This window comes from Eurosta solidaginis, chromosome 1 (assembly GCF_040869045.1).
Source record: "Eurosta solidaginis isolate ZX-2024a chromosome 1, ASM4086904v1, whole genome shotgun sequence".
Classification (NCBI taxonomy): Eukaryota; Metazoa; Arthropoda; class Insecta; order Diptera; family Tephritidae; genus Eurosta; species Eurosta solidaginis.
In genome coordinates, this window is record NC_090319.1 from 396,845,631 (window position 1) to 396,864,515 (window position 18,885).

The 18,885-nt window shown below is 34.9% G+C and overlaps 1 protein-coding gene across 1 annotated transcript; it reads left to right on the forward strand.

Annotated features, from left to right (window-relative positions):
* The first annotated feature begins 1,100 nt into the window (after window positions 1–1,100).
* Window positions 1,101–5,875, forward strand: Phyhd1 (Phytanoyl-CoA dioxygenase domain containing 1). Its single transcript, XM_067763755.1, has 3 exons — window positions 1,101–1,421; window positions 4,820–5,477; window positions 5,546–5,875. Exons 1-3 carry the CDS (start codon window positions 1,398–1,400, stop codon window positions 5,728–5,730), a joined length of 867 nt encoding a protein of 288 aa, XP_067619856.1. The 5' UTR covers window positions 1,101–1,397; the 3' UTR covers window positions 5,731–5,875.
* Window positions 5,876–18,885: the final 13,010 nt, after the last annotated feature.

Below are 18,885 nucleotides of genomic sequence, written 5' to 3' on the forward strand. Positions count from 1 at the left end.
TTATTATTTATTGTTTAAACTTTTTCTATATCGAGTGAGCAGTTTATATTTCAACTTGGGTAAATATCCATTAGCCAAAACTCGTTGTTTTCGAAATATGAATTTTTGAATATTAAACTTTTTTTTCGCGATATATTGATGCAATACATAGCATACAAGGTGATCAATGCCAAATGCTTAAAATTAGTTAAAATATCACATTTATTATTGAAAACATTCATTTGTTATTATTTTTCAGATTATGGCAAAATATTTCACTAAACCTCCAATACCGTCACAAGAGCCTTTGCCATGTCCTGTTAAAAAAATCACTGTAATTCTGAAAAATAATAACAAATGAATGTGTTCAATAATAAATGTGATATTTTAATTAATTTTAAGCATTTGGCATTGATCGCCTTGTATGCTGATTTGTATTGCATCAATATATGGCGAAAAAAAAGTTTAATATTCAAAAATTCATATTTCGAAAACAACGAGTTTTGGCTAATGGATATTTACCCAAGTTGAAATATAAACTGCTGACTCGATATAGAAAAAGTTTAAACAATAAATAATAACCGTTTTTTGAAATATTAATTTTTGAAAAAAAGTCATAAATTTTTACTAAATACTAAGAAAATAATTTTTTTAACTATATGCAATTGTTTATAAATTTATATAAAATTAAAAGTAATAGCGAACATTTCAAAGAAAAAATCATGAGAATCGGTTAATTTTTGACAAAGTTATTGTATGCTGTAATGCATTGCATCAATAAATGGGTAAAAAAATGTTTAATATTCAAAAATTCATGTCTCGAAAACAACAAGTTTTGGCTAATAGGCATTTAACCAAGTTGAAACATGAGCTGTTCACTCAATATAGAAAAAGCTTAAACAAAAGTTTGTAATATTGACTTCACCTGTCTGGTTTATTGCATCATGGAACAACCAAAGCAAAACATGTTTCTCCTGTTTGATATTAACGAAAATTTCTTTTTGATATTTATATATTTATAACATTGCGTAGGCCTGAGAGAAATCATCCGATTGAAGTAAAAACGGCAGCCCTGACAGTTCTAAAGCGTATAGTTATTCCACTCAATACACTTAATAATATAAATGATGTAGTAAAACCGAAACGCTGAATGTAAAGCAGTTTAAAAGTGATCGCGGAACTATCATCATAAATGCGACCCGAAATTTATAACTAAGAACTAATATTTTTTTATTATCAACAAATGTGAAGAGCCTGATAAAACTAAATAAATGTATATGAATTAAAAAAATCTATCTCAGAATAGTAATTAAAATACAATAACAATCATAACACAACCCTACATACAATAAACAGCTAAGTAAAGACTAGTGGGTTTTAATCTGGAAAAAGAAAAGAAGTAGTGGAAACTTCAAATAATGCATAGCACATTATTAGACGAGGTAGGTAAAGCTCATGCATATCGTTATCATAATTCACAAGGGCCCTAAACCAATAAATTTAAACTTTACATGAGAATCAAAAAACATTTTATTTTCACATTCACACCTGCAGATTGTTGTGTTGTGGATATCACTGAGGACCTAGTGTTTTTTTGCTTCATACGGCTGTGTTCTCAGATGCCGTATTTCCTGATAATGCTTGCGGGGACGCGTAGCATGCAATTGGCAGGCCAATTGCTTTGTAAGTGGTAATGATCGTTTCTTTGACTTGCTGACCGTGCTGGCGGCAAGAGATTTGAGGATTTTATTACGGCTCTGGATTTAAGGTACAATTACGGTCGCATGCTCGCCAAAATGTAGATCCTGATGGAACGTCACACCCAATATTTTTGGGTGTAAGACAGACGGTAGCGTAATGCCATCGACGTTGATGGCCAATATGGTCAACATTAGCTTTGTGTATGTTGTGAATAAGGTGGCCGAAGATTTGGATGTTGACAGTGTCAGAAGTGAAAAAACTGGAAAGGCTAGGGATGGTTGTTTATTTTATAGCATAGCTCATCAATGGATGGTCTAGAACCTGTTGGGAAGGGAACATCCCAACAGACATCTGATTGATGAGCCTACACCACCCAGGGGTTTAAGGGTCATCTCCGTAAGCATTATGAGGAAATACGGCACCTGAGAACACACCCGTATGAAGTTAAAAAACACAAGCAGGTCCTCAGTGAACTCCACAAACAGGCGTCGGACCTCTATGCCAGGAATTGCCAGGTGAATCCTGTACTCAAAGAACAATACCCAAAACTAGCAGAGGAGGAACGCACTCTCTCTAGGGAAACGGGCGTCACTCTAGCTCAACTTCGATCTGGGTACTGTAACAGGTTAAACTCTTACCTATCCAGAATCAACCCCACATACAAAACATATGTCCTGCTTGTGATGTGTGCCCACATGACACCAACCATCCCTTTAACTGTATTGGGGAACCCACGCCTCTAACGCCCCTCTCATTATGGTCCACCCCTGTTGAAACAGCAAGTTTCCTTGGACTCCCGTGAGAGGGCATTGATGACAATTTGTGATCGGTCGCATCTATTGGATGGGGCGAAGCACTGCTACAACAACAACAACAGGACAGCATCCTTGGCCAAATAGTTACTCCCTAATGTTTTAAATTGTAGTAGTGCTGGTAGTGCTCGGCAGCATACATAAATAAATGTAAGGCGCGATAACCTCCGAAGAGATTTGAGGCCAATTTGCGTCGTGCTCCTTTTAATTTTTCTTACAAATTCGCGGGGCGGGAACTACTTGTTTTATGCCGGCTCAAAACGGCATCTGCAAGGCAGATGAGTTTTCACTCAGAGCTTTTCATGGCAAAAGTACACTCGGAGTGCTAGCCAAACACTTCCGAAGGGCGGCGGCCCCGTTAGAAAATGTTTCTACTAATTGAAACAACTTTTTTCTAAAATTTTGATGTGGCTTTGCCCGGGGCGTGAACCCAGGATCTTCGATGTGGTAGCAGGAGCCCTATCCCACCACCTCAGCAGCATAGCGCGACAAAAAAAATCAGTTAGAAAGTATTCGGAGTTACACCTAGGACAGTGACGTCGACGAAGGTATGAGTTCCAAGTCGTAGTCTTGTAGCTTCTGTTGCATGTGGTATGACGGCCAGGAGGCGTGGTAGTGACTGCTGGTGGACAGGATTACTGCTGTTCACACATAGGGACTTAAAGCTCTTAAAATAGCCCAAAAAACTAGAGGCACGCTTTGCCGCGATCAACAATAGGCCAGCGTTGGAGCTCATCGTTAAAACTGTGCCACGAGAGCCATGAGTATTAAAATACCATTAATAGCAACCGTAAGTCGCCTTTGTGAGTAACCAGCAAGGGGCCACAAATAATTTTAAGAAATGGTGTCATCAACGAGTATTAGGAGTTAGACCAAAATACCTGCTTCGGTGAAACTACGCTTTGTACGAGACATACAGACAAAGGTGTGATCATTTTGGTACTTAATTTTTTTTCGGCAGACCACGCAGTATCAGTCCCTTAGAACGGAGTTAGGTTCGAAGTCTCCTTGGAGTAAGTGAATGCAGGATAGGGTCTCCGCAAAGAGATGCTCCTGAAATTTTTTGAACGAGACTGTAAGGCAAAAACCCCGGATCTTTACGAAATGGCCAAAACCTTGATTTCCTTAAATACATACAAACAAAACCTTTCGTAAATATTATTTTTTTAAATGGAAAAATCAAGCTTTTTAAAGTAAGATCGAAGGCGTACGCCGGCGCGCCGCCGCCGATATAGTGATCGGCGTAAACCTCTAGTGTACATATCCATGTATATAGAAATTACTTAGGATGTATTTACTTTGGTTCGGAAGTATTCCGTTTTCGATCTATATAATAAAACCTCATATCTATAAAAAAAACTATGGTTGTTGTTGTTGTTGTAGCGATAAGGCCACTCCCCGAAGGTTTTGGGGAACTTGGGGTCGCCATAGATTCGTCTGCTAAAGCAACAGGATTCGCCACGGGTTGGTTAGTGTGACCACATAAAACCTTCAAGGCCCTCAGGCCCATGGCCATCGTCGCCAGAGCCTAGGCTGTTAAAGAAACAGCATTCGCCACGGTAGGGTAGGTTGACAATTGGGTTAGAGAAGCTATAAATTGCGCTGTCAACCATTTGAAAGGGTTGCGCTACACAACCCCTTCAATAAATTTGGTATTTTAGTCGCCTCTTACGACAGGCACACTTGCCCCGGGTATATTCTAAGCCCCATAACCCGCTGGGGGAAAAATCGTGTCCCTATACGTGTTTATTATAAATATAGTAAAATAACGAATTACTTAATTGGCGCTTAACCGTTTAAACGGTTATGGCCGTCCAACAAGGCGCGCCAGTCGCCCCTTCTCTCTGCCAACCGGCGCCAATTGGTCACACCAAGGGAGTTTAAATCGTTTTCCACCTGGTCCTTTCAACGGAGTGGAGGCCGCCCTCTACCTCTGCTTCCATAGGCGTGTTCCGATAGAAACAATTTCTTGGCCGGAGCGTCATATTTCATTCGCATAACGTGGCCTAGCCAGCGTAGCCGCTGCGTTTTAATTCGCTGGAGTATGTTGATGTCTGCGTATAGCTCGTACAGCTCATGTTGTTGTTGTTGTTGTAGCAATGCTTCGCCCCACCTAACAGCCGCGACCGGTCACAAATTGTCATCAATTCGTACAGCTCATCGTTAAATCTTCTTCAGTACTCGCCATCGCCAACGCGTAGAGGTTCATAAATCTTTCGAAGAACTGTTCTCTCGAACACTCCCAGAGCCGCTTCATCTGCTGTTCTCATGGTCCATGCTTTTGCCCCATATAGCAGAAATAACGAATTACACTTATTTATTTGCAGCTTAACCAAAATGGTTACATTGTCATCGAAGATTTTCTAACACCGAGTGAGGTCGAAGAGCTTTACACTACTGGTCGTGCCCTCTGCATGGATGCACCGCAGGCGAATCGTAAAATTTTCAGTACAGTTAATCAAAAGGATGCCCACAGCAAAGAGACATATTTTCTCGAATCAGGTGATAAAGTTCGGTTTTTCTTCGAAGAGGGTGCCATAGGTGAAAATGGTGACTTAGTGGTTGATCCCATGATAGCCCTTAACAAGGTTGGGCATGCGCTGCACGTTGATCATCCCATATTTAAGAAATTAACATTCAGTAATCGCGTTAAAGAGATTTGTTGGCAGCTGAATTTTAATAAACCGGCTATATGCCAGAGCATGTATATCTATAAGAATCCCGGTATTGGAGGTGAGGTGATACCGCATCAAGACTCATGGTTTTTGTATACAGAACCGAATTCCGTAATTGGCTTTTGGTTCGCCCTTGAAGACTGCACCTTGCAAAATGGTTGCTTGCAAGCGATAAAGGGATCACATACAAGCGGGGTTCATCGTCGTTATATGCGTAATCCAGATAAGGAAGGCAACCAGTTACTCATTTATGACAGACCGCCACCTATATATCCGCAATCAAGTTACACACCATTAATAGTGGCTAAAGGTACTAATACATTAAGGTTTTATTATTTTTGTAATTTATTAGTAACGTATGTGCTGGTCTTCTCTCAGGAACCTGTATCATAATTCACGGTAATGTGGTGCATAAAAGTGAACCGAATAGATCGCAAAAGAGCCGGCATGCATATACTTTCCATGTAATTGAAACTGATAATAGTGTGAAATATTCTGAAGACAATTGGCTCCAGCCACCAAATGGAAAACATTTTCCAATATTGTTTGAACGAAAGGATTAAATTATGCAATTTGGATTAAGAAACCAGTACAATAATTTTATTCACTTCTATTTTTTGTACATGTTATTAGATATATTACCAATATGCATTGTTACAAATGAAATTATAGAAGAAGAAAATTGCAAGACTTCGGCCCGGTTCTTCAGTACAAGTTCAATTCAGTTTGTCAGTTAAACTACGCTTAAACTTATTCTGCAGTTTTTCAGTCTACTTTAACTGAAGCTTAAGCGGCCGATCTGGAAGGGTTAAAACTCTAGTTAACTTATTGGTGATTTGCGTTCGTTCGAAATGGCGTCGAATATACCCAAAAAGCATTTGGGCTTGAATTTTTCGGTACACAAACGACCCAGAACCAAATTGCGCCATATCTCTTTAAACAAAGCAAAATTTTCTAAATTTTCTTTTTGTATTAGATAGGGAAAGTTCTATCAGGTCATAAAGGGATAGAAGGTAATGAAAATGAAGATGCGTTGGTAAGGCAAAGGCACTCGACGGTAGACGTTCCAATTCACTTGGAAGAAATCAAAAGAAGACAGGAGTTACACAGGAGCCATCAAGCAGCAAAGGCGTAGACAGAAGCGAGATGCTGCAAAATTTCTAAGATGATGTGCAAATCCTACGATGTTACACTCACAAAGCTGGTCATATCTCTCTAAAAATAGGATACTTAAGGCTCAATTGGATACTGCCTTCTGACATCACATGCTTATAAGCTAGGCCTCGTAAGTAACAGCAGATGTAGGAAGTGCCAGCTGCAGGAAGAAACGGTTGATCACGTATTGTGTTCGTGTTCTGCGCTCGCGAGGTAAAGGCTCCAGCGGGTTATGGGGTCAGAATATACCCGCGGTAGGTATGCTTGTAGTAAGAGGCGACTAAAATACCAGATTCAAGGGGCTGTGTAGCGCTACGCTTCAGGTTGCCAGCGCAATATATAGCTTCTCCAAACCCAATTGTCAACCTCACCTATCCGCGGCGAATCCTATTTCACTAACAGACGAGGCTTTGGCGACCCTAAGCTCCTCATGGATCTTGGGCTGGGGAGGGAGGGGATGGCCTGATGGCGGTTTAATGTGGCCACATAAATCGTTCCCGAGATGATCCGGCTAGCACCTTAATGGTGCTGTGGTACCGGAGCGTACCGGATCTGTATCCGGCAAAGGACCATCACATCGATAACACTCTCCAAAGCCTTCGGGGAGCAACGTTATCACTACAACAACAACAACAACAACAGGGGCGGCAGAGTTGACATATTGTAGTATTTGCCAAGAGGAGGAGTTATTTTTTAACATACTCCATACTTTTTTGAGGCTGTCCGTCAAACAAATTCTGGCAATATTATGGACACATGCAGTCTATGCGAGGTCTTTACTGACCGGCCAGAGACACCTAAACTAACCTTAACCGTTTGGAATTCTTTTTAGCGATATTTCGTTCATTAAAAAAATAAAAAACAAAAAAACTACCAATGTTAAAGGCCCGGTTTCTATGAACATACGAAACCAAAACCAATTTAAAATTCATTGTTCAACGCCAAAAACTCGACAAGTACTCGATTCACGGAAAAATGTCATTAGCGTGTTAACTTATTCATTCCGTATGTTCGGATTGGAATTCTTTTTAGCGATATTTCGTTCATTAAAAAAATAAAAAACAAAAAAAATACCAATGTTAAAGGCCCGGTTTCTATGAACATACGAAACCTAAACCAATTTAAAATTCATCGTTCAACGCCAAAAACTCGACAAGTGTTCGATTCACGTAAAAATGTCATTAGCATGTTAACTTATTCATTACGTATGTTCGGAACATTCGTCTCCATTTAAGAAATTGTCGAATGGTTTAATGTATATTTGGAATATTATGTATATAGGGCAACATCAAAATTTCAGAAATAAGGTTTTTCAATTAGAAGAAAATTTTTCTAAGCGGGGTCGCCCCTCGGCAGTGTCTGGCAAGCACTCTGAGTGTATTTCTGCCATGGACAGCTCTCAGTGAAAACTCATCTGCCTCGCAGATGCCGTTCGGAGTCGGCATAAAACAAGTAGGTCCGGTCTCGCCAATTTGTAGGAAAAATTGAAAAGGAGCACGACGCCAATATATAAAATAATTAAAAGAAAAAATTTTAACATTATTTTGTGTCGTTATTGGCCGTTAGTGTTTAGAAAAACTGAAATTTTTGGCCGGGTTTTCTTAAATAAAACACTTGGATGTGTATTTTATTTTGTTTTTATTTTTCAATAGTCGAAATATTGAAAAATAAAAACAAAATAAAATACACATCCAAGTGTTTTATTTAAGAAACCCCGGCCTTGAGCTCAACCATAAATTTCAGAAAAAATTTGAAGTTAAACGGTTTTATTGAAAAGAATTGAGTATTGAGAACTTAGATTATAGCAAATTGTCAGGAAAGTCCTTGTAATAATGAGTCACTAAATGAACTAAATAGATTGAGAAATAATAGGCAATTAAATAAAGACTAAAAACTTGAAAATAAAACACTTAAAAAAAATTTTTAAGTTAAACAATTTTATTGAAAACAATATTTACATGAAGTAATAATAATAGTAAAAACTAGAAAATAATTAGTGTGGTAGTTGATAAATATACCACTATTTAATTGTACAAACACTATTTTATTTTTTATAAAATATCTTTATTTTAATGACTCCTAAATGTATGTTACAATACGTTTTAAAAATTCATAACCGAATGAAAATTTTTGAAAGACAATATTTTACAATTGAAAAATAAAAATTAACAAGAACAAAAAAAATTCAATTTATTTAAAGTAGGTACATTTAAAGTTGAATATAAATATAACCCTACAATACTCCCCCTTCCGGAGATTTAATGTTAAACAAATTAAAAGTAACTTTCTTTTTTGTTTTTGTGTTAGGTATCTGTATTTTATCAATCATTGCTGGTTTAAAACGATCAATAGGAATAGATTCAATTTTAAAGTTTTTAATATCTTTTTCAATAACTCTATAAGGACCTTCATACGGATGTTGCAAGGAATGTTTGTTTATTACACGTACAAAAACAAAATAACAATCTTTTAAATCTTTTGGAACAAAAATACCACTAGAATTTTGATGATGTTCCAAATTTGATTTAAAATTTTTAAAATGTTCACGCAAACTACTTAAAACATCCGTTGAAGTTATATTCTCTGTAGTTGAAACAAATAATTCACCAGGTAATCTTAAATTTTGTCCATAAACCATTTCAGCCGGTGTTGCTGAAATATCTTCTTTAAAAATCGATCGCAAACCCATAAGTACTATTGGTAACTCTTCATACCAATCTCTGGATCCATTCCTAGCCGTTATTGAAGATTTAAGCTGTCTATGAAAACGTTCTATCATTCCATTAGCTTGGGGATGATAAGGAGAAGTTGTTATTTGATGACTTCCAAGAAGTTTCGTTAATTCTGAAAACAAGTTTGAAGTAAATTGAGATCCCTGATCTGTTGTTATTTCTAATGGAACTCCAAAACGTGAAATATATTCTTTAAAAAATTTATTTACAACCGTAACTGCAGAAATATCTCTTAGTGCGAATGCCTCTGGCCAACGTGTAAATCTATCAATTATAGTTAATATGTAACGATATCCTTTTGAAACAGGTAAGGGTCCAACAATATCTAAGTGAATGTGTTCAAATCTAGATTTTGGAATTGGAATTTTCATAACTGGAGATTTTGTATGACGATGTACTTTCGATTTTTGACAACTTATACATTCTTTAGACCAAGTATTAATATCTTTATTCATTTTAGGCCAAAAATATTTCTTAACTATCAAACGACGTGTAGCTCTACTACCAGGATGTGAAATCCCATGTAACATATCAAATATTATTTTTCTTAAATTGTTTGGAATGAAAGGCCTAGGATTTTCTCCTGACACTTCGCACCATATATTAAAGTTAAGAACAGAATTTTTATTAGTTTCAAATTTAAAAATGTTTGCTCTGAGGTAAGTTTGTCTTGTTGTTGTTCACTTTGTAAAATTTTTAAATTAATGTCCGAATTATTAATCGCTTCTACTTCAAACGCACGAGATAAACGTTTGATGTATGACACCACCTATTGCCTTATTGGATGCATCTACATTTAAAGAAAGTTTTGCATCTTTGTTAAAATGATTTAACAATATCGCAGATGCAAACTTTTCTTTAATGCATTCGAAAGCTTTATTAGATGTATCGTCCCAAATTAAAATCTTGTCTCGCTTCTTATTTGTTCAATTAATTAAATCATAGATAACTGTCGTAAACTCTGCTAATTTTGTTATATATCGATGGTAATAATTAACCATACCAATAAATTTTTGTGCCTGCTTAATAGATTTTGGACGATCAAAATTTCGAATGGCTAAAACTTTTCCTTCTGAGGGTCTAATTCCCGTTTCAGAAATATTATGTCCTAAAAAGTCAACATTTGTTACGCCAAAAGTACATTTACTTGGTTTTATATTTAAACCGTACTCCGTTAGACGTTGAAATAGTACGCGAAGATCTTTAAAATGTTGTTCCTCATTTTCGCTTGCCACTAAGAGATCATCAATATATGTAAAAACAAAGTCTAAATCATTAACTGCTTCATTAATAAATCGTTGAAAAGTTTGCGCGGAGTTCCTAAGCCCGAAAGGCATTCGTACAAATTCAAACATGCCAAAAGGCGTAGTGATTGCAGTTTTATAGATATCCTCTTCTGCCATTGGAATTTGGTGATAAGCTCTTACCAAATCTAATTTTGAAAATATTTTCTTATTTCTTAGATTCATGTTGAAGTCATGAACATGGGGCAAAGGATAACGATCAGGAACTGTTACGACATTTAATCTTCTAAAATCTCCACAAGGACGCCAGTCATTTAACTCCTTCTTGGGTACAAGATGTAAAGGAGATGCTACTGCTGAATTAGAAGGTCTACATATCCCTGTCTTTACTAAAAAATCGAATTCAGTTTTAGCTACTTTGAATTTAATGGGGTCTAAACGCCTTGGTTTAGAAAATGGTAAATTTCCTTCAGTGACTAGTCTGTGAACTGTTGTATGTCTAACTGGTTGTGAATAATCTGGTTCAGAAAATAAAGAAGGAAATTCTTTCAATAACTTTGTAAATTTGTTATCAACAGCGAAAACTTTTGGTAGCGAAACATTACAAACACATGAAATTGTGTTAACTGAAAGACTTGTTACCGGATCTACTAAGCATTTGCGTGTAACATCAATTAAGAGACCATATTTACACAGAAAATCAGCACCGAAAATTGGTTCAGCTATATCTGCTATTAAAAATGTGAACGGAAATTCGCGACGCAGTCCCAAATTTATAGTTAAAAGTTTTTTACCGTATGTCGAAATCGTTGAACCGTTAGCTGCCGTTAAAATAATATCTGATGACTTTTTCGAACATGAAGATTTTGAAACCGGAAGCACTGAAATTTCTGCTCCACTATCTATTAAAAAATTCAATTTGTTTGTTTTATCAAAAATAAATAAGCGACGTGTCTAAATCTCCGTTGTTTGTCGCCGCAACAACGGATAACTTTAGTTTGACGAACTATTGTTATTTTTAAAAGCGCATGGTTGTTCGCACTTCAAAGCCTGATTACCAAACTTATAATGATACCTACAGAGCCAATTGGGGTTATCACGAGACTTTGATCTATATCTAGAGGGACTTCTAAAGCGATTCCTACTAAAAGATCGGGACCTTGAATAATTTTGACTCATCTGATTTTTAATTTCACTGATCTCTAATGATAATTTTTCAAAATTTTTGCAAATAATGTTAGTTGTTTGAACTAAATTTGAAATAATTGTATTTTCGCTTTTAGAATTTGGAAAATTACTAACTGAAGCTATTTCATTTTTATTATAAGCTTCCCAAATATTATCGGCTAATTTAACTAATTCACTTATTTCAGTCGAATTCGAACTAGCAAGGATAATTCTTAAATTTTTTGGCAACTTCCTTATCCAAAGCTTTTTAAGAATTTCCTTGCTAAAATTGTTTCCAGAGAGTAGCACTAGAGACCGATAAAACTCAGAAGGTTTACAATCTCCCATTTCTGAATCGGATAACACTCGATCTAACTTGGCATTCTCACTTAATGAGTGCCGTGCAATTAAAATTTTCTTTAATGCAGAAAATTTGTCATCTTCAGGAGGATTTTGAATAAAATCAAGAATTGTCATAATTACATCCTGCGTAAGTGCAGTTATGACATATTCATATTTTGTCCCTTCCTAGTAATGTTCTTTCGACTAAATTGCATTTCAGCATGGATGAACCATGCTTCAGGGCAATTAGTCCAAAATTGGGGAAGTTTTACCGATGTAGCAAAAATTTCGTTATTTTGATTCACATATGGATTTGGTAAATAATTTTGATAATTTTCATTATCCAAATCAATAAGCGAATCGTTTACGGTGATTGATGGTGAATGAAGCATTGTTAATAAAAATAATTACAAAAATTATATTATAGGAAGAAATAAAAATGTCCGGAAAGGATCGTTTACAAAACCAAAATGTTCAATCTATTTTGATACATATACATATACATATAAATAATATTAATGCTAGATACAGCTCACCAAATATTTCTCGCAATTGTATATTTTTTACTTATTTCGAAATAATATGTTTGTCCAGAAAATCCAAAATTGCATAACAAATTCTTGAGTTCCTTTTCTACACGTTCTCTGCACTCGCAAGTGAGCTGTTTTTCCTATTATATTTGTTGTTATTTGTTCCTGCTTTCTTTCTAGTTATTTTGGTAGCTGCTTGTTTTCTTACACGCTTTTGTGGTGTTATTGCTTAACGTTTGATTGGTTGCTTTCTAGCTTTAATATATTCCGCGTTCAGTATCTCAAAAATATTAACAAGTAACTGAGCATTTGTAAATTTTCTGCTCTTTATTTCAAATTAATCTTTTAGTTAAATTTAGATTTTATTTTTATTTATTTTAATTTTATACAGGATGTTATTAATAAATCGCACCGCTAATTGTTTGTTCTAATTTTTGCTTTTTAACTACTTTTTGCAATAACACATTTTTGATGATCCAATTTAGGGAATAAATCACGCTAATTTTCTAATGCCTGTTTGGCTGCGTTCATTTCAGCTTGTTGTATAGATGAATCATTTGCCGTTGCCAAATGCTTGGAACGAAAATAAACTGCTACATACATATAAACTTTTGTATTAGTTGGCTCAATAGACTCTATCACTTAATAAACTGATATTTCAGATTCTCCGCTTTCATTATTCGCAACATAAGACAGCATTGTTTTAGCTACGATTTTTGATCATTCCAATAGAGCTTTTAAAAATACTTCCAACAAATCAGCGTGATCCTTAGTCTTAATTAACGATGAGCGTTTTATTTTATTTTTTATAAAATATCTTTATTTTAATGACTCCTAAATGTATGTTACAATACGTTTTAAAAATTCATAACCGAATGAAAATTTTTGAAAGACAATATTTTACAATTGAAAAACAAAAATTAACAAGAACAAAAAAATTCAATTTATTTAAAGTAGGTACATTTAAAGTTGAATATAAATATAACCCTACAAATAGGCCCTAGGTACTAGTCATCACACTCCTCAGATTTCAGATCGTGAAACGATTAAATTCAAAATCAAATTACATAAACTATTTCAGATGAGAACGAAGAGAACAATAATTTCCTGGGAAAATTATACAAGCGACAGCATTGTTAAAGAATTACGACAGCTTAACTACACTGACTTTGAAAATTTGAGCATCGAAAATAAGGCAACATTCCTATATAATACGCTATCAAGCGCAGTGACCACCCTGACATACTCTAAAGAAGTCAGTGTCAAACTTATGAACAAGTGGTATGATTTTGAGCTGGCTAACTTAAATAAACGTAAGCTAAATCTTTACAAGATCAGCCTATCCACTGGAGAATGGAGTGAATATTATAGTGCGAAACGCCAATATAAACGGCTAATTAAGATAAAAAAAGCCAAGTACATCGAAAACAAAATCAACCATAGTGCTGGTGATAGTAAGGTTACGTGGAAAAACTTGAAAAATTCCATAAGCATGGCTAAAGAAAACAATGGTATTAAAAAAATTAAAATAAACGACCAACTCTACACAGAGGAAAATGAAATAGCGCAATCTTTGAATAACTATTTCATTGATAGTATATTGGAGATTAGCATGAATATTCCTACTTCTTTTAGTAATGAAGGTACTATAGATGAGCAAAATGGCCCTAATGTTCTTAAGTTTCAGAAAGTATCCACTTCAGAAATAGTTGATATGGTAAGTAAGTTTAAAAATAAATTTGGAGGGAAGAAACTTGTGTCGGAAAGAGTCCTTAAGGACTCCATTACGTATACAGGTTTTTTCTATTTTCAACTTGTTAATGAGAGCTTAGATAAAGGTCTCGTTCCTAGTTTATGGAAATCTTCTATAGTTGTGCCATTAGAAAAAGTTAAAAATACCATCAAAGCTGAGGAGATAAGACCTATTAACACGTTACAATGTGATGAAAAAATTTTGGAAACAGTGGTAAAAAATCAGCTGGTAAAATATTTAGAAGATAATGTAATTATTATACCTCAACAATCTGGTTTTCGAAAGAAACATTCCTGTGAAAGTGCTTTGAATTTGGTTGTAGCTAACTGGAAAGAAGACTTAAGCAGGAAAAACACATATTTAGCTGTGTTTTTGGATTTAAAACGTGCATTCGAGACGATCGACCAAAATTTAATGCTGAAAAAGCTTTCTTACATTGGCGTTTCTGGTATAGAACTAAAATGGTTTCAATACTTCCTAATTAACAGATACCAAAGAACAGTGATTGGAACGTCCGTATCGGATAAAAGGGAGGTACCTGTTGGTCTACCTCAAGGGTCTGTGCTGGCACACATACTATTCAATATATATATTAATAATATAACTAGCTCCATTAAGCACTGTGAAATAAAATTGTTTGCTGATGATAAGTGGGAACAATATTACTGAAATATATGCTAAGCTGCAAGAAGATCTTAACAGCGTATATGGTTGGTTATGCGTAAACAGACTAAAAGTGAATGTCAATAAAACGAAATTTATGGTTATATCTAGACGCAATTTTCAAAACAGTGAGCTACAAAACTTAAATATAAATAACGAACTAATTGAAAAAGTCAGCACCATAAAATACTTGGGAATAAAAATAGATGATAAGCTGAATTTCAACGAGCACGTGGATTATACGGTAGGAAAAATAGCGAAAAAGTTATATTTTACACAACGAACCTGCAAATATTTAAATAGAAGGTATAAAATCATCGTCTACGGATCTATAATCGAACCTCATTTTATTTATTGCCCAACTATATTTTTAATCTTGCGAGATAGTCAGATATACAAGCTACAAAAGCAACAGAACAGAGCTATGAGATTCATTCTCAAAAAACGGTATGACACACCTATCAGAGACATGTTATGCTCTCTTAATTGGCTTAGCATTAGACAGCAACTTTTTTATTATACCATAAAATTTATTAAAAACATAATAGATGGAATTGAGCTTAACACCGGCTTATAATAATTGAATTGCCTGATGATGATTACGTTAGCGGTTTTCGAAATGGGTCCATCGCAATATGCCAGTAAATGTTTATTTCTTTTCAGTTTCTCTTAGAAAACATAATAATTGAAATTCAATTATTATAAGCCGGTGTTAAGCTCATGAATTCTTAAATATAAGTATAAACTGAACACACCATTAAACAAACATACATAAATATGTACAACTGAGCCCGAGTTGACAAATCTTCTCATTCGCAACGAAAAAGAACTTCACAAAAACAAATCTATATGGCACACAAATTAATATAGAGACAAAATGTCTCAGTTGTGTTGTTAGTGTAGAAATGAGAAAAACTGAATTAAGCATGAAAACAAATTCCAGCAGGATGGCCTAGTGGTTAAAGGCTACTGCATTTTTCACCATGTGATTCATGGTTCGAATCCCGACTAAACCTTTGATAACATTACAAAATTGCCTAATGATGATTACGTTGGCGGTTTTCGAAATGGGTCCATCGCAATATGCCAGTAAATGTTTCTTTCTTTTCAGTTTCTCTTAGAAAACATAATAATTGAAATTCAATTATTATAAGCCGGTGTTAAGCTCATGAATTCTTAAATATAAGTATAAACTGAACACACCATTAAACAAACATACATAAATATGTACAACTGAGCCCGAGTTGACAAAGCTTCTCATTCGCAACGAAGAAGAACTTTACAAAAACAAATCTACATGGCACACAAATTAATATAGAGACGAAATGTCTCAATTGTGTTGTTAGTGTAGAAATGAGAAAAACTGAATTAAGCATGAAAACAAATACCAGCAGGATGGCCTAGTGGTTAAAGGCTACTGCATTTTTCACCATGTGATTCATGGTTCGAATCCCGGTGAAACCTTTGATAACATTACAAAATTGCCTAATGATGATTACGTTGGCGGTTTTCGAAATGGGTCCATCGCAATATGCCAGTAAATGTTTCTTTCTTTTCAGTTTCTCTTAGAAAACATAATAATTGAAATTCAATTATTATAAGCCGGTGTTAAGCTCATGAATTCTTAAATATAAGTATAAACTGAACACACCATTAAACAAACATACATTAATATGTACAACTTAGTTTCAGTTTCTCTTAGAAAACATAATAATTGAAATTCAATTATTATAAGCCGGTGTTAAGCTCATGAATTCTTAAATATAAGTATAAACTGAACACACCATTAAACAAACATACATAATAGAAGGAACTTTGCCAGCGTATTTGAGGACTAATATAAAATATGTAAAAGATATGCACTCTGTAAATACCCGTAATGAAAATGATTTTAATCTACCGGCTTATAAAACTGAAGCAGACAAACGTAATCTGTATTATAAAGGTCTTAAATCCTATAATGAACTACCGAATGATATTAAATCATGTCATTCCAATAAATTTAAACAAAAATTGTACAATTATTGCAGAACACTACCAATTTAGTGCTGGACAGGCGGGCTTCCATAGCATCGATAGAAGTGCAGCGAAACTATACTGCTATGTAGCGCCAATACTTCCAAGCTATTGTACGCATACAAAAAAGGTTGCCGAAGCACATACTGAAACGCATCACTCGATTAACTCAGTGCATCGCCGTGCAGATGCTGCCTTCGCGCTTTACTAACATGAGTAAAATGCCTACATACTACACAAGCACAATACTTTGTTCGCATGATCTGGAAGTAGGACATAGATGTAACTATTCTAGATCGCATCGTCCAGAAGACAATTATAAACATGTAAAATACATTTAAGTAAGGCTTAGGAAAGCCGTAATAAATAAATACATTACATTACATCAATCTAGGGCGTTGATCAGACAAATAAAAGCGTTGGACGCGTAAAATTTCTATTGATAGTCATATATAAGACCAACTGAACCCTAATCAGGTTATGCTACGCCTCACATTTTAAGAAATTTCACGTGCAAAACGCTTTTATTTAATTGTTTTCAATAAAATCGTTTAACTTAAACATTTTTTTAAGTATTTTATTTTCAAGTTTTTAGTCTTTATTTAATTGCCTATTATTTCTCAATCTATTTAGTTCATTTAGTGACTCATTATTACAAGGACTTTCCTGATAATTTGCTACAATCTAAGTTCTCAATACATAATCCTTCCAGAGACTTTACTCGACTCTGCGCCACGTATGCTTGTCCCTCCTCCAACTCCAAAATATTTTGATGTCACTTCTACCGGACTGTATGTAATATTTGTTCCAAATATGAGCCAAATCGGACATGATAGGTCGCTTTCTATTTATGTAGATATGTATTATGTGTTCGAAATATGAGCCGAATCGGAATGCAAATACGATTTTTTCTGAATATCTCGATCTTTGCGGCACCTAGCGGCGATTTTTTTTTCATAGGTCGCTTTCTATTCTTGTATTATGTGTTCGAAATATGAGGCAAATCGGACGACAAATACGATTTTTGTGAATATCTCGATCCTTGCGCCACCTAGCGGCGATTTTTTTCTTATTATTTCATTGTCATCGGGTTCTAAACTATATTCCAAGTTTCAAGCTTGTAGGGAAGTTACTTAAATTGAGTTGGAGAATTTATTAACTTTTTGTAGACTTTATTTATTGTTTTGGATACGTTTTAACTAAGAGATTTATTTTTTGTAGATATGTTTGTAATTTTTTGCGTTTTCTTCTTTTTTATGAAAATTTCACGATTTTTATGTTAAGGCACCAATAACTGATGCCAATTTATATGGATAAGTTAAATATATACTTATTTGGAATATTCGGACTTGAGGTCTTCCCAATAATATAAATTAACAGTTTATCCGGTACACTTCCATGCTGCTGAGTAGAGTATCACCCCATATCCGATGCCAGTTCCCATTTCAAGATTTGTCACAAAAACGCCTTATATCAGTATTAGTTTGTTGAGCCCCTTATCTAAGAATGGTTTTCATTAACACCCTCCTATGTCAAAATCCATTGAACTTATGCTCAGATAGGGAGTTTTTGAAATAAATTTTGAGATAGCGTATTTTTTAATAAAATTCTGACGTACGACATGCTTCAAACAAATGAAAAAAATTGACAGAATGACCAAACCAACATAACTCTTTATCGATTCTCGACATATGTAGTAGAAAATGAATTATTTCCCTCAAAACCTGTTGGCATTTACAAATTTATTATCACTACCAATATACTACTAAAGTTACTTTTCTACTACAATTTTTGCTGAAGGGGATTGAATTATTCGCCGTTTTCCTTACTTCGTAAAAGCAACCCGTCCAGATTTTAAAATTTGGGAATGTCAGAGCTCTGTCATCATTGGAGAACAAACCTCTAGTAATTGAATCATGGTTTTTTCCCACTGTTATACTCAAAGCAGTGAACAAATAAGACAAGTGTGATATCTTAAGCATAGACGTCAAAATTATAAATAGACACCATCACCTGATTTTCAAAGTTCTATAGTTGCTCATCCTGCTTCTCTTTCTATCACCCACTGAAAGGAGCCGGCCGAATGTGCCGCCATATTGAGCATCCTATCAAAACG

Bases quoted from the DNA above. Each gene is read 5' to 3' on its own strand.
- Phyhd1 (XM_067763755.1), top strand. From the start codon at position 1,398: ATGCATAGCACATTATTAGACGAG. The intron at 1,422-4,819 runs GTAGGTAAAGCT...ATTTATTTGCAG, and splicing joins ATAGCACATTATTAGACGAG to CTTAACCAAAATGGTTACAT. The intron at 5,478-5,545 runs GTACTAATACAT...GTCTTCTCTCAG, and splicing joins ACCATTAATAGTGGCTAAAG to GAACCTGTATCATAATTCAC.